At 31.6% G+C, this 15,773-nt stretch overlaps 1 protein-coding gene across 5 annotated transcripts in view; it reads right to left on the reverse strand.

The window, feature by feature from the left end:
- The window catches only part of LOC122628121 (inactive dipeptidyl peptidase 10), a 91,314-nt gene that overhangs the window by 20,092 nt on the left and 55,449 nt on the right, over positions 1–15,773 (reverse strand). For 3 of the 5 annotated variants that reach the window (XM_043810009.1, XM_043810010.1, XM_043810011.1), the window contains one exon: positions 5,508–5,779. In XM_043810009.1, coding sequence (XP_043665944.1) covers positions 5,508–5,609 — 102 coding nt within the window. In that variant the 5' untranslated portion in view covers positions 5,610–5,779. Of the gene's footprint in view, positions 1–433; positions 991–5,507; positions 5,780–15,773 lie in introns of those variants that run through there. The other 2 variants (XM_043810012.1, XM_043810013.1) reach the window with 2 other exon arrangements.

The raw sequence follows: 15,773 nt of genomic DNA on the forward strand, positions 1-15,773 counted from the left end.
TCTCTCTCTCTATCTCTGTTTCTGAAAGTTCTACCCTTCAATGTGAATTCACACAGCCTATAAAATCGAGTTAAAATTTACGATTAAGGCATTTTTTCTTCTTAAATTAGTTAGGATAGTTAAGCTCTTAATACTATTCCGCTCGATAAACGTTTATCGATCATTTCTAAAATGCGAAAGCCTACTCTCACTGATACGAAGATTATGCGAATCGTGTGCAATTATGTCTGTCCGTATATCTCTATCCCTCTTTCATCGAAGATCCCTAGTAATCGTAAAAGGTAGGAGATCGGTAAGGAACATCGAAAGACGATCTCTAGTTCAATTCAAACCCGAGGAATGGGATTTCGAAAAGTTTAAACGTTCTAAAGCGACTTTATTACTTTCCTCTATCGATCTATCTATCGAGAAACTCAGAGAATCGAAAACTTACCTCTGACATCTTTCAGATATATCCCGTTGAGAATAAAATCTTCGGATGTTGGATGCTAATGTCAAAGCCACTGCCTTTTCTCGCCCATCCTTTTTTCCCCTCTCTCTTTCTTTTTCTTTTCTCTTTTTTTCTCTCCTTACTTCCTCTTTCTCTTTTTCTCTTTCTCCTTTTCTTCCTTTCTCCTTTTCTCTCCTTAGTTCCTATTTTTATCTCACTCAAAATTCGAATTTATTTAAACGAACAATAGAAAACCTAGAGCGAAAGTCGAGCCCGTTCACCATCGATTCACCAAACGTATGCACAATCGAAAGCTCGGATTCATAATGCGCGATTTAGCGAAGTTACTGGGTTTGTGGGAGTGAACGAGTGAGCGAGTAAAAGAAAGAAACTTTTCGTTGGCAGGTAGGAGCGTTCTCTAGGCCAGACAATGCCAGACTAACGGGTATCACCTCGGTTCATCGAGGAGGAGATCTACAGAGTGAAAATACCCCTTCCTCTTTTTCTTTCTCATACTATCTTCTTCTCACTAAGCTGCTGTTGCTACTGCTCTTGTTAGATAGAAAGAGAGAGAGAGAAGGAAAATCAAAGGGGTTGAATAGTCTAACTTCTCTCTCTCTCTCTCTCTCTCTCTCTCTCTCTCTCTCTCTCTCTCTCTCTCTCTCTAGTGCTGTTTCTCTCTTGCTCTCTCTAGCGCTCTCTCTCCTTCTCACTGTCTTTCTTTCTCCCTCTCTCTCTCTCTTTCTCTCTCTCTCTCTCTCTCTTTTACTCATATACGTATCCCTTTTGCGACATATAACCCCTTCGAAATGTCACGGGATCGTTCGTGCAAAAGGGCCGATAATCGAGCTCAGAAAGCTTCATCGATGGCTCGTCAACTGCTTATAGCTACCAGAGTATATACTTAAAGTGGATCAACCAAGTTCCATACCTCTCCATTTGTGGAAGGAATTCTTTTTTCTTCTTTCCTTTCCTTTCCTTTTCTTGTCTTTTCTTTATGTATATAGCTGGATATATTTCTCGAAAAATGAAGAAAATCGATTTTCCTCACGCTGATGGATCGCGTGAGTGATAAATAAAATTTATTGTCTGACATTAAAGTTGGTTTTTTTTATGAACGATATGATGTCCATTTACTAGAATATTTGTCTATAAAAAAATGTATTACATATATATATATATATATATATATATATATGCATGTATATATGTATATATCTATATATATATATATGTGTGTGTGTGCGTATATATACATACGTATTTCTTTTTCTCTCTTAGAAGGAAGACGGCTAGTACTTTCTAACGTTCTTCCATCGATTTTATCGACCGAATAGAAAAAAAGTGGAATAATCATATATACGTTATCTAGGGCACATTTATCATTGAAATAGACGAATCCTGTTGATGGTGAGAAACGATGATAATCGGGTGGCGTCAGACTTGTTCAAAGGTAACTCCTGTCAAAACGAACACTCATTAATATTTAAATCGAGTCGACTCATCAATGCGGTGAGTCGGGAAATCAGTTCGTTGAGAGTTGTACAGGTAATACGCAGAGACTGGTGGACGGTGATACAATGGTTTGTTCAAGTCCGTTGTCAGTTTGGTCGTGGTGGTTTCCTCGAACGTATAAGGGTTTTCCATCGCTTGCTCACGAAAGTCAAAGGGGTGATACATATACGATCTCTCTCTCTCTCTCTCTCTCTCTCTCTCTCTCTCTCTCTCTCTCTCTCTCTCTCTATCTCCGTCTCTGTCTCCCTTTCACTTACTCGATATATCCTGCTGCTTCTCCCACTACAGGAATTCTAACACTCATCGCGTCAGGCAAGGCCGATAATCAAGTTACTTTACGCTAGTGTATGTGATCCAGGAGAACAAGAGTTTCTCGCCATTTCAACGAAGAAGTTTTCATCGTCCCACACTACCATATTTCTCTCTCTCTCTCTCTCTCTCTCTCTCTCTCTCTCTCTCTCTCTCTCTTTCTGTGTTCCTCTGTAAATTGTTTTACCGTGTCTTATGTTGACGAGTGTAGTAATAGATCTATCTCAATTTCCTCGTTTCACTGATCCTTTGTTAAGGAAAAGCCGAATGTTTCCAACCAGAAACAACGCGTTGCTTTTATGTACATCTTCCACTCATAACTAAATGGATGAAATTAATGGAGGACTAAACGTAATTATCTTCGTATGCAGGACGCGTTAGAACGAAACGAGATATTCTGCTTGAGTAGACGCAAGGTAATCAAAGACGAGAAAGGTCTTGCTAAATTCCGATCGTGGGAGATTTCTCTCTCCGTCTCTCTCTCTTTCTCTTCCCTTCCTCTTCCTCTCTTTCTCTCTCTCTTTCATTTTCTTTCCCATCAGTCGATTATTCGGGTGAACACTGAATCGGTTTATGCAAAGCAGCGTACTTGGTATAAGTACTGGCTCTGGACGGTTTTGTCCTTCGAAACTCTGCAGGATACAACTCGAGCTGTCAAGCCGCATAGGGACCTTAACAGTGAGATCGTGACAGCGCATTTAGTCTCGGCACTATCGGTTATCTGCACGAAAGCTTTCCTTCAGAGCAAATTCTCAAGAGGGCAAAGAGGAGAATTTCTGTAAGAGGCGAGGACAGAAAGAAAGAAAGAGATGAAGAGAAAGGATAAAGAGGAAGGGAAAAGCTTCGTGCATAATGAATTGTACTCCCTCGACGATCGTTTATGTTTGTATATATATACATATATATTTGTATGTAATATATACGTATATGTATATCTGCATGTATATGCGCATACACACATATACGTATCTATACAATATCGATATAATTAGCACGATTTATCTATCCCTTCCATACCTCTTCATTTATCAATCTCAGAGCTTTCTATTCGATGCGAAAGGATATCTTTCGATCGATTCCCTTTTGTTGCCTACCTATCAATGTTTTGATAAAACGATATTTTCCTTTGACTATTTAGAATTCTCATTTACGAAAAGGAAAAATAGTAATTTAAGTGACTTTATGTCAATTAATTTATTATAAGTGATTATATATTTTAGGATTATCTATTCGAGCGATCCGTTTTTCGAAATTGATCGTAAACGTCATATGGAGGAATCTAATTAAACCGATACAAAATTTACGATTCGCACGTCGTAAATGTGTATTTTTTTTTTGTTTTTTAGGAAACGGTATACTTTGTTTGTAATATATTATTACAGGAGCGTTAAACTGCTGCGCGAAGATATGTGGTGAAGAGCACCTAAGATCGCATGAACATATTAAAGCCGTGAGAATCCAGGAGAGACGTAAGTCACGTATATTAATGTTCCAAGAAAAGTTCAGAGTGTTTGTCGGCTCTTGTATAATCAACGTATTAAATCTTTCCCAACGGATGATTTTACGAAAAATATTCATTCTGTTTATCGAGAATAATGAATATAATTTACATATTTATCCGTAGTCCACGAAGATTATTAATTACACATTTGGTCTCTATCGCATGAGATGAGAAATTTTATATAATCGAAACTTTGATCGAGCTTAATGAATATTCTTGTCTTATTAATTATACGATTAATAGGGACAATTACAGCAGCTTTTATAGTTCACAGAAACGTAATTTGTCCCTGTTAAACGCTATTATTATACGAACGTTAAGTGTTCCAGTTACGTTCACTCTTCTCGCTTATTTAATCCTTTGAATAGTATGTCGGCTTGATGTTCTACGAACATCTATGTACCTTTTGAATTTTGCGTCAAGATAACATTACCGTAAATTTACATCTGTTATTATAGTTTTTTGTGGTAGTTTTTTTTTTGGTGGTAACTTTTTGTTCATTTGTTTGTTGCACAAAAGAATATCTTTTTCAGCTTTATAACTTCTGAAAATTAATTAGATAGTAATTTACTACGAAGATCCTCTACTTGAAGAATTTAAAAAAAAGTTGTTTATTATTTTTTTCTTTTTTTTTTTTTTTCTTTTTCGTTTTTTCAATGACAAAAATATTGTATTACTGCACAAAACTTGTAACTTTTCATTATAGCTTACTCATGGGTTAACTGTGGTTAACGTAATGCGTGGTTTTAACAAAAATGATTTAAATTCTTCAAAAATCTACTTCTTGCTTAAACAAATTTCATTTAAATATTGTTTTTGTATGGTTAAATGCCATTAAATTAAAAGAATAATATAGAGTAATATAAAATACTAGAACGAATAATTTTAGCGGTACTTCGTCGAGACAATGAAAGTATCTCGTAAAGCTAAAAGGCCCATCCCTTAAATAGAATCAAGGTTACGTAATAAAATATCAAGAGCACAAACGCGTGCATAGCCCAAACACACAATATCTATAAACCAACGATCTTTGATTACATTACGTTTCTCGATTGTATTTAACGTTACGAGAAATTCCTGCTTTTACAAGCATAGAAAGGTAATTAACTAGGATGTAAACGTTACAACGTTATACGGCTTTTAACAGTTAACCGGCTTTGTTGATCGTTTGTCGATAAATTAAAAGGTGTTGAATAATTTCGACGGACATCGAGCAACGATTAAAACTATGCTAACACAGTAGAATTTTTTAACCTTTCTGTTTGTGATACGGAATTATGTTTACTCGTGCTTCATGATGCAACATCAAAGAATAAGTAAACACGTATATAGGTAAGTACATTTTTTCAACATGCATATCTGATAATTTCTGAGAAGACCTAACAACCTTTAACGTCATTACATTCGTAATATTTCAAGACGACAAATTAAGTGTAGTGTTCGATATATTTATATATACACGCATATATATATATATATATATATATATATATATATATAATACTATGAAAGATCGTAACCGATTGTGTAATCACGTAAGTTTTAAAGTAGGGTAAGACATGTATCGAAGTAAAGACGATCACTGGCATGCTTTTCTAAGACCTGATATACACATATATGTATACTATCTATGTACACATATACATATACTCGTATGCAGGCATCACTTTTCTAAATTCCGGCCTCGAGAATTTTCATTTGTAGAGGGACGAACGAAGGGATACCACTCGGCGGACTGCTGGAGCGATTTACCTCTTTTACCTGAGCTGACTTCGATCGGGGATCAGCGACCTGGACGGTCTCGTCGGGAGGCAGCCGCCAGGAGTTCCTCTCGATGTTGACGCTGGCGTTCATAGCGCTCTCCTCCTCCACTCCTCGTTTTCTTCTTCTCCTTCTTCTTTTTTTGCTTCCTCAGCCACTTCCTCCTTCCAGTCCAATCTCTTCCCCGACGAGGTCCCCAGGGTAACCACCCCCGGGCCACTCCTGGGGCCGAGAGTCTACCACGACAATCCACAGCTTCTCACCTATGTAAGAATATAAAAAAAAAATTCCTGTCAATAATCTGTCAATAACCTTTTTTTCTTTCTTTTTCTTTTTCTTTTTTTTTTTTTTCAAGAAATATTCTAAACTTTCGCGAGATCGATCATAAGTGGAGAATTTTCCTTCATTCGATTTGTTCATCTCGAATTTATTCCCTATTTTTAATAGCTTTTTCGTTTTTTATTCGTTTATTTATTTATTTATTTATTTATTTATTTATTTATTTATTTATTAGTTTTTTATTTTGAAAGATTTCTTCTGGAGTATTACGTTTAATATATCCTAGAATATTACTATATAATTATATATATATATATTGTAATAAATTTTGTGAATAGTATTTATATTCAAGCTAATCGTTTATTCATGTTGAGACAAAAATCATTGTTAATAAGAAGTGTAAAATATTTTTATAATCGTATAGAAAGATATAACCGAATCTGAGCATTGAAGAACGAAAGTATGATTAATTAATTAACGTTTTAATAGTTTGTGTTTAAAGTCCAATTGAGTGATTGAACGTGTTCAGTTTTCCAATTATAATTGGAATAGTATTCTAGAATTTGGTAAAAGACTACAAGAGCCTAGTTTCGACTATACGGACAGCAGATTTTACAAAAAGGAAGATGATATGAAGTATGGAAGGAAAGTTGAAGGATAACAATGAACGAGCGAAACTTCATTGGAGTCGGCCTCTAAATTAAATACGAGTATTCAAAAGTAATAGCAAATTAAAACCATGAACGAATCTCATTTCTATAGTTTCAGTTCCTTCGTATTTCTTTATTCTCCTTTATTAAACAATTTTGAAGTTATTTCTTTTTCATCAATATTACGGAACAAATATTTATTCAATTTCATTCTGGTATTTTATTCTAACTCTATCGTTCTCGCAATTTATTCGAGTATAGTTTCGAGTTAATGCAAATTATTGATGATTTTTTTTTTGCATAGTGTTTGGTTATATGATAAATTTTGAAGAAATGAGAATGTTAGACTTGCGTGAGAATAAAAATTTATTGCAGAGATTGTTTTTATTCGGTTTTTTTTTTTTTTTCATGCAAATGTATAAAGAAATTATTGCGAATTATAACGAAGATGTCCGTGGTAAACGCTTGAACAAGTGTAGCATCGATTTCGGATGGATTTATGAAACGTCCAAGGAGTATGAACGGATCGTACAAAAGACGCAAGATTTTCAATAAAAAGTAAATCCGATGGAAATCTTAGTTTCAATTTTTTAAAGTTTCTTTTTCTTGTTGTCGTCCTCGAGTCGTCCTCGTCATTGAACAAGTAGTTGCTATTTTCGCAAGAGCGAAAATGCTTATTGCTCTGCGTATAAAAGATTCTACCTTGAGCATAAGATCGATAGACTTTTACGAGTCGAACGTCGCACAACTGAACTTCTTTACATAATTATGTAAAAATCACTTCATACTATGTCCTAGTTCTGAGATTATTACTATTCGAAGCTACCAGTGTGACGTACGATATAGCACATACATATGTGCGTTCCCATCTATTATTGACTTTGCGAGATACTAACAATAAAAAAAAATGAGATGATTATGCTAAAGTATAGATAATCCTTCGTTTAAGTTCTTTATTTTTTATCTGCAAATAAATAAAAAAAAAAAAAACTGCAAATGAGATTTTTTTTTTTTAATATTTTTTATATATTATTTAAAGGTCGCCTTTAGTCTTACTTTCGTTTTATTCAATTTAAATCATATTTATTTAATTTAATTTATATTTAATGTGTGTGTGTGTGTGTGTATGTATGTATGTATGTATATATGTTCACTTTATAAGTAAAGTTTATATCTAAATTTTCTTTTTTCTTCATTTATATAATATTTCATTTCGCATTGAAAAGTTTTAGTGAGTATTTTTTAGTAATCAACTGTATTCTGTATTATTTTTTATTATTTGTATTTTAGTTAGTCAATGATAATGAAGGCTTTTTGCAAACAACAAGAAATTCGTCCAAAGACCCGAATGACTATTTATTTTTATATCAAAAAATAAGAATCAATATTTCACCGCGAAGTTTATTTGTATTAAAACCAAGTTTAAAGAAATTTATTTCTAAATTAAAACAGAAATCCAATCTCGCTATACAGAGATTAAATTCCTTAAACGTAATGAGGAATGGTTAGCCAGAGATTTCATATATCCAAGTACAATATTAGCACAAATCCCGCTTACAAGTTCAACAAATCCTATAGCAAAGCCAAAGTTATTTATTGTATCCTTTCTTAAATTTGTTTGAAAAAAATAAATTACAAAACGGTCTGAAAAAACCAATTAAATAAACAAACGAACTAAATAAATATGACATATGTTATGTTATATAGGTATTATTAGAAAGAGTTTATTTTTTAAGATCGTTTATTTCAAACTTCGTTTCAATATCTTTTATGCTTCAGAAGATATATGGAAATGTTACTAAAATTATCGATCCGGCCCAGTGTCCGTTGTCATGTACATTATATGAACAAATTTGCCAATATTTTTTGCAATTGTATCACTCTCCAGTATTTTTTTTTTCTTTACGAGTATACGTACGTGCACTTGTATGTATGAAAAAGAAAGAGAGAGAGAGAGAGAGAGAGAGAGAGAGAAAGAGATCAAATGTGACATTTCTGTACAATTTATATATAGTGATGCAACAATACAATGATAGGTAAAATATTTCGCAAAATTATTTTTCCCGGTATTTTGTAAATATATATATATATATATATATATATATATATATATATCACGTTCAAAGAGACTTCAATAAAATTCTTCGAACGGATTGTATGTGTGTCATTTACACATATTTCAACATGCCTTCGTACAGAAAAATTTATATTTTTTTTATCTCAATGAATACTTTAACGCGTTCGTAAAATTGACTGAAAAAAAAGAATCAGCCGTATGATCTTGATACAGTCGTCCGATTGATGATAAATATTTTTGATCTATGACTTTAAACAAACCCATTAGAATTTCTTCTCGATCAATATGAAAAATAAATGAAAGAATTATAAAAAGTAAACGATGTTATCGATGACTTGGAAAATCGAAAAGAGAATTTATTAGTGAATATATCGAAGATAAAGAAATGGATGGATAAGAGGTAGGACGTTATCCTCAACGACAACGACGGTGGTGGTACGTTCGCCTCGCTCGTGACGTCAAAGGGGCGCGTTACGTCAGCAGTGCGGTAGACCGTGTGGGAACAGTCACTGTGAGGGATATGGACTAGTGGAGAAAGAGGAGAACGAAAAGGAGTGGGGAATAATCGAAGGAATAAGGGAGGGAAAGAGGTTGTTGGTGCTAGGGGAGAGAATGGAGCGAGGGAGGATAGCTAGAGAACGATGGGAAGGGGTTGAGAGGCTGACGCAAAATAAGGTCGACTACCTTGGATTTCATTCATCGGCCACAGTCAGCCATGAACAGAACATCTACGTGGATTACTCCTTTGAGTTTGTTGAGTATCTATGAACGAAAACACAAAGAGGGATATATCTCATGGATCATTGTTAACCCGTTAGCTGTTTATGACGACTGTACGATCGGATAAACAAACATTTGTTATGGTTGATATAATGCTTTTTTTTTGTAGTTTCTTTTTTTTTTTTATTTTTCTTTCCCTTTTTATATCTTTCATTCCATTTGTATTCCTTTTATTTTGTATATCTACGGTATAATATATCGAAAATTTCGGTGAGTTATTTCATTGGGAAGAAAAGAAAAAAAAAAAAGGAATTATTTGGGTGAACGATTATTTTGATAATCGATAGAACAATGTCAATTTTTGTGAAAGAGTAGGAAAGTCGAGTTAATGGCTGATGACAAAGTAGAATAATCGATGATTTTATTGACCTCGATTTTTTTCTCTCTCCCTCTCTCTCTCTCTTTCTCTCTCTACTTTGCGACGAAAAAAGATAAACGCTCTTTCGCTGGTAAAATCATTGAATGATGGATCGATGAAATTTATTTTATATTCTTTCTATGTATATTGAAAAATTTGGAAAGTTAAATTAAACAAGAAAAAAAAAGAAATATGTTGTTGATATAGCAGAATGAGCTTGTTTCGATTGGACTGTAAAAAAATCAATATATGTACATATACATGTATGTACAATGTATATATATGTATCATGATTTATAATAAATTCGTTCTTCCAACGTGTTTTAAATACATTTGATACGCGATTATATGTCCTTTCATTTTGTAATCATTTTAAGATAACGTTTAAATCAGACTTTCGCTGAAAGATAGATAGAACAGAATAGATACGGGGTTGATTAACCCTTTTCAGCCAACCCTCTTTAATCTCTCGTTATTAATCTTTTGGATTTGTTTAAAGATTATATCTAAAAATTTTTGTTTATATATCTATCCTTGAGGTCACGCAATATTTCTAACAATTATTATTAAAAGCTTGTATAGACAATACCAAGAATGTTCGAGAGAGCATAAATTTTTCTGACACGAATGTATTATAATAATTAATATTATATATATTATAATAATTAAACAGAATGTATTATAATAATTAATAATAATAAAAAAGAAAAACATTTAATGAAAAACATCATTAAATGAATATTAAAATAAAAGCACGCTAAGATAAAATCGTAATAAATCTACATTTATACGGTGTGTAACATAGAAATAAGTCACTGTTATTATCAAAGTTCCAAATTATAATACTTATATAACTCCATCAAAGTTAATTTTTCCATTTACATTAATTATAAATTTTCTATAGAAAATATATGGTATCATGGATCTTCGTAGTTCTGAGATCGTTTTTTAATACTCTGTATATTTTCATATAAGCATGCACCTGCTTCAAATGGTGTTCTAAGCTTATTATCGACTTCTAGGTTGAACAAGGTGGTAAAGAAGAATGATACTTCTCAGGGAAACGACAGATAGCGCACCTTCGTTGAACGAGGATAAGAAGAGATGCGAAAGACATAGAGAAATATATATATATATATATATATATATATATATATATATATATATATCAAGAGTACCTCAAAAATCGATACAAGACGAGAACGCGTTTCTTGACGAATTCCTTCGTTCGTACTTGTATTCCCTCTTATCGAGCTTCCTCCTTTGTCTAAGCATCGAAATGGTACTCGAGGATGCTGAGCCTCGCTAAAATGTCGTGAAAAGTCTTTGATCCGTCAATGAGTACCTCGTTAAAAGAGCGCTTACTGCTGTACCGTCCTTAATCTTATAGTTAAGAGATTGCTTCCTTTCGAATGTAAAAGTATCAATACCTTTCTTTTTACTATTATTTTTTTTTTTTATTTCACCTTCGTTTTATTATTTCGATTTTCAACAGAACGTTGTTTCGTTTCCAAACGTTCAACAAAATCTATTCAATCCCACTTTATTGACATTTTTTCCGATTTTTCCTTCATACCTGATAGATCCATCAATCGCAAGAAATAAAAATATTTGAGATATTACTTTTAATAATAGGTTTTGATTATAGGAAAAAGGGAAAAAAGCTGATGTTATTCTAACTAGTTAAATTTTTGCTTAGTTGTAATGTGTATACAGAAGAAACGTCTGATGTTTACATCAACAGAGATACCATGCTGCTTCAGAATAAATCGAGTGTAAATAAACGATATTGCGTATTCTATCGTTGACTAGAAAATACAAACAGGATAACCAGTCTTCGATCGTACTGATATTTGTATCGAGAGTACATAAAAATTCTTTCGTATATCCGTATTCGTATATTTGTAAGATTTTTGAATTATCAAACATAAAGATGATACATATTTTTTAAAAAAGAAGTCGTCCTAAACATCGAGAATATATATTTGAACGATATTTTTACGTAAAACACGAAATAAGCACGCTCGATGTTGGTCGCATCGATGATTTCCATCGTTTTAAATAATCCTACACAATTTTTATTTAATATAATTTATTTCCGCGTAAAATTTTCTAAATGCTCGTCGTTTTTGAGTCGAAAGTCAAATTGGAATTAAAATTACTCGTAAAATTTTGTAGCATTTAATTTGACTTTCGTTATAAATTTCAAATTAATCTATCCAACAATTTAGACATTATAATGGATATATTTATCTACAACCACACGCATTTCGTTATAAAACGTTAAGAAAAATTATTTGATATCTCCAATAATTTTGAATTGTTTGTAACACCTTTCGTTACACGTTGCGATTATAAGAAACTCTTTATGATCGTACTTAAACATTATTTCCCCTTTTACAGAAATTATTAAACAAAGGAGAAAATTATTAAAACAAAGAGGGGAATGTAAAATAAACTAGCACATTATCTCCTTTGTATTAATATTATACTAACACTATTCACTTTAAATACACACGCATAATTTTATGTTGAATCTACAGAATCTTATATATACAAGGTTGTAATTATGTGTTCTAATTATAATTAACATAGCATTCCGAATAATATATAAATACAAACGACATTTCATACAAGTTTAAAGAAAAGTTGGAGCTTTGTTGCAAAATTTTCTTTTCTTATTTATTTTCTTTTCAAACGCAAAACTAAAATTGAAAGCGAAATGATAATAAATAAAGAATTTATCGTCGAATTGTCCTATTTCCAATCGAATTCTTTTTTCACTTTCAAGTCTACTCTAGTTCGAGAATGTATGCAAGCATCTATATATCTGCGGTTGGAAGGTCCGCGCGTATTCATAATTGGATTCTCGCAGTATGAAACAACGAATGTCGATGGAGCGAACCTGAACGTTTTGAATGTGAACTCTCAATATTCAATGGGAAAAAAACGCACTAACGGTAGAAAATCTGATTGGTGGTTCGATCGATCATTCGTGCGATCGATGTTTCTCTTGGTGTTAATATTGTAACCAGTTCGACTATATTCAATGTCCGACTCGGCTGGGGGACTGCATCCTTTGACGCCAATGAAAAATCCAAAACTTTTTCGAGGAAAAATCCACAGTGGAGAATATAAAACAATTTTGTGGGACGCTTTTAAATTCGGCAGCTTCAAACTCTTACAATTTTTGTTATAAATAATTGTTTTTTTGTTAATATATTAATGACATATATTATATTACATCTATACATATAAATTATATTATAAAAAAGTATATATATAAAGATACATATATTTTATTTTATATATATATATATATATATATATATATATATATATAAGATAAAAGGATATCTCCGTGAGATCCGAAGTCTCCCGTAGTCTTAATACTACTGACTTTAAAATGTGAACGCGCAGTCGTAGCTGGTGTATGTAAATAGAAACAAACTTTTCATTGATTTTGATTATTATTGAATGAGTTTTCTTTTGTATTTCGACGAGTAAAGATCGAAGCAGTCTCTTTCGAAATAGATAAGCTTAAATAAATCATAGTTATCATTAGTTTAAAATTATTTAAATAATTCGATACATGCATGGAATATAACTAATTAATATTTAAACAATAGTAGATTTATTAAAACATTTCGTAGCTCGGAATATGCAAAATATAATTAAAGTAATATTTAAATACAGTTATAATGTGAACGCGGGGTCGTAGCTGGTGTACGTAAACGGAAACAAACTTTTCATTGACTTTGATTATTATTGAATGAGTCTTCTTTTGTATTTCGACGAGTAAAGATCGAAGCAGTCTCTTTCGAAATAGATAAGCTTAAATAAATCATAGTTATCATTAGTTTAAAATTATTTAAATAATTCGATACATGCATGGAATATAACTAACTAATATTTAAACAATAGTAGATTTATTAAAACATTTCGTAGTTCGAAACACGCAAAATATAATTAAAGTAATATTTAAACACAGTTACAATGTGAACGCGGGGTCGTAGTTAGTGTACGTAAACAAACGAACTTTTCATTGATTTTGATTATTATTGAATGAATCTTCTTTTGTATTTCGACGAGTAAAGATCGAAACAGTCTCTTCCCAAACGGTAAGCTTTAAATCATACTTTCTATTAGTTTAGAATTATTTAAATAATTTCATATGTGCATAGAATATAACTAAATAATATTTAAACAATAACATATTTATTTAAACATTTCATAGCTCGAAACACGCAAAATATAATTAAATTAATATTTAAATACGATTAAAATGTAGGTACGTATACAAAAAGAAACTTTTCACTGACTTTGATTATTATCGTATCAGTGTTCTTTTGGACTTTGATGAATAGAGATCGAAGCGAAGCCCTCCAAAGTTTTTAAAAGTCATAGTTTCTATTAATTTAGAATTATTTAAAAAATTTTATTCGTTCGCATAGTATACTATTTAATAGTATAATATCGATTTCATATTATAACATTAAATTTTTCTGTTTCAGAACGTCATTGCAATCGTGAGGGAAGCATTGATACAATCGAGTGTTCATTTCGTTAAAATAAAAATACGACGAAATAGAAGCAGTGTTCGTTCGTTCGTTCGTTCGTGTTTCGCGATTTAAACAACAAGTGTTTTTGCATCGACTGCGTGCAATGCAGTCGTTTGAGTCAGTGTTTGTTCGCAAAGGTTTTTGCTTTTTTCACAGTCGTACAGACTGTATTTATAAAAGACAGTAGAGTTTCGCGAATTAACTTCAGTGACCGTATGTTAAAAAATAACTATCGCGAATTAGAGTCAGTGCATCATTGAAAAGGATTTCAACCTACAGCGATGTCAACCTACCGTATTGTCAATCACCTACAAATCATCCATCCTCAATTTCGACCTAAATCGCGGACGAGTGTTTTGGAGCCATTGCAGAACTTCTTAAGTAGTGAGTTAATTTTTGAACCCCTTCAATCACTCAATCATGTCGTAGACGAAAGGTGTGAATCGACACAAGTGATGGGTTGTAATTAATTGATAGAAGAGCATAGAACAACCAAGTGTAAATTTTTTTGGAGATTTGGACCGTTTATTTCAAAAGTGGTACAAATCCATTTTTTGTTGTTTCGAAAAAATTAAAGGTTAGCATATTAGTCAATTGAAAAAATATAAATTAATTATGTTTAATCTGGCAATGTTTCTACTAATTTATCAATATGTAATTTGACTTTATAAATTTCTTTTCGGCGAATTTAACTAAAATAATATATATTTACGGGCTGTAAATAGACTTACCATTTTCATAATTAGTCGATTGTAAAAATCATTTAATTTCAATTATGAAAAATTAAATATCACAAAATATATTTTGTATATGTCTATGGAAATTGAACTTACATCATTTTCATAATCAATCGCTACGCAATGTCTTTTATTGACCAATTTTAAATTGAACAAAGCATTGGCATTTTTTAAGATTTTAAATATTAACTAGATATAAATAAAAAGATTACACTACATTATCATATAATCACAAATTATGTGATATCTAATTAAAAAAAAAAAAAAAATGGACTTATACTACTTTCAAAATAAATGATCTATTTATTTGTAAATATGATGTTTATTTTTTATTTATTCATTAGATCAGGATAGGATGTTTTTGTTTTATACGTGTTTATAATTATTTGCAATTTGAATATTTTAATGCATTTTGTTTAATACTTCTTAATTTCAGGGAAAAAGTTTTAAATTATTTTTGTATGTAATTATAATATGATTTTTATCGATTTTCAAGTTGTATAAAAAAAAACATGAATATTACTACGTCTAATTATAAAGAATTATCTGTTTCATTTACGCGAATGAATAACTCTTGAAAGTTACTCAAGTTTAAATGAAGAACGCCTCTTCGATCTTTTTACTAAATGTTCTTAGTTTTTTAATTCTTATAATACTTTATACTAGCTCGCTCCAAAGTCTTGAGTAAAACTAATTTTCTGTGGGTCTGTAATATCATGAATCAACTTTAATCATTATATTATATCTATATCTATCTGTTGTGTATTTTTCTGTACTTCTAAGTTTTTAATTTTAAACGTCGTATGGATTTTCA

Source organism: Vespula pensylvanica, chromosome 3 (assembly GCF_014466175.1).
Source record: "Vespula pensylvanica isolate Volc-1 chromosome 3, ASM1446617v1, whole genome shotgun sequence".
Lineage (NCBI taxonomy): Eukaryota > Metazoa > Arthropoda > Insecta > Hymenoptera > Vespidae > Vespula > Vespula pensylvanica.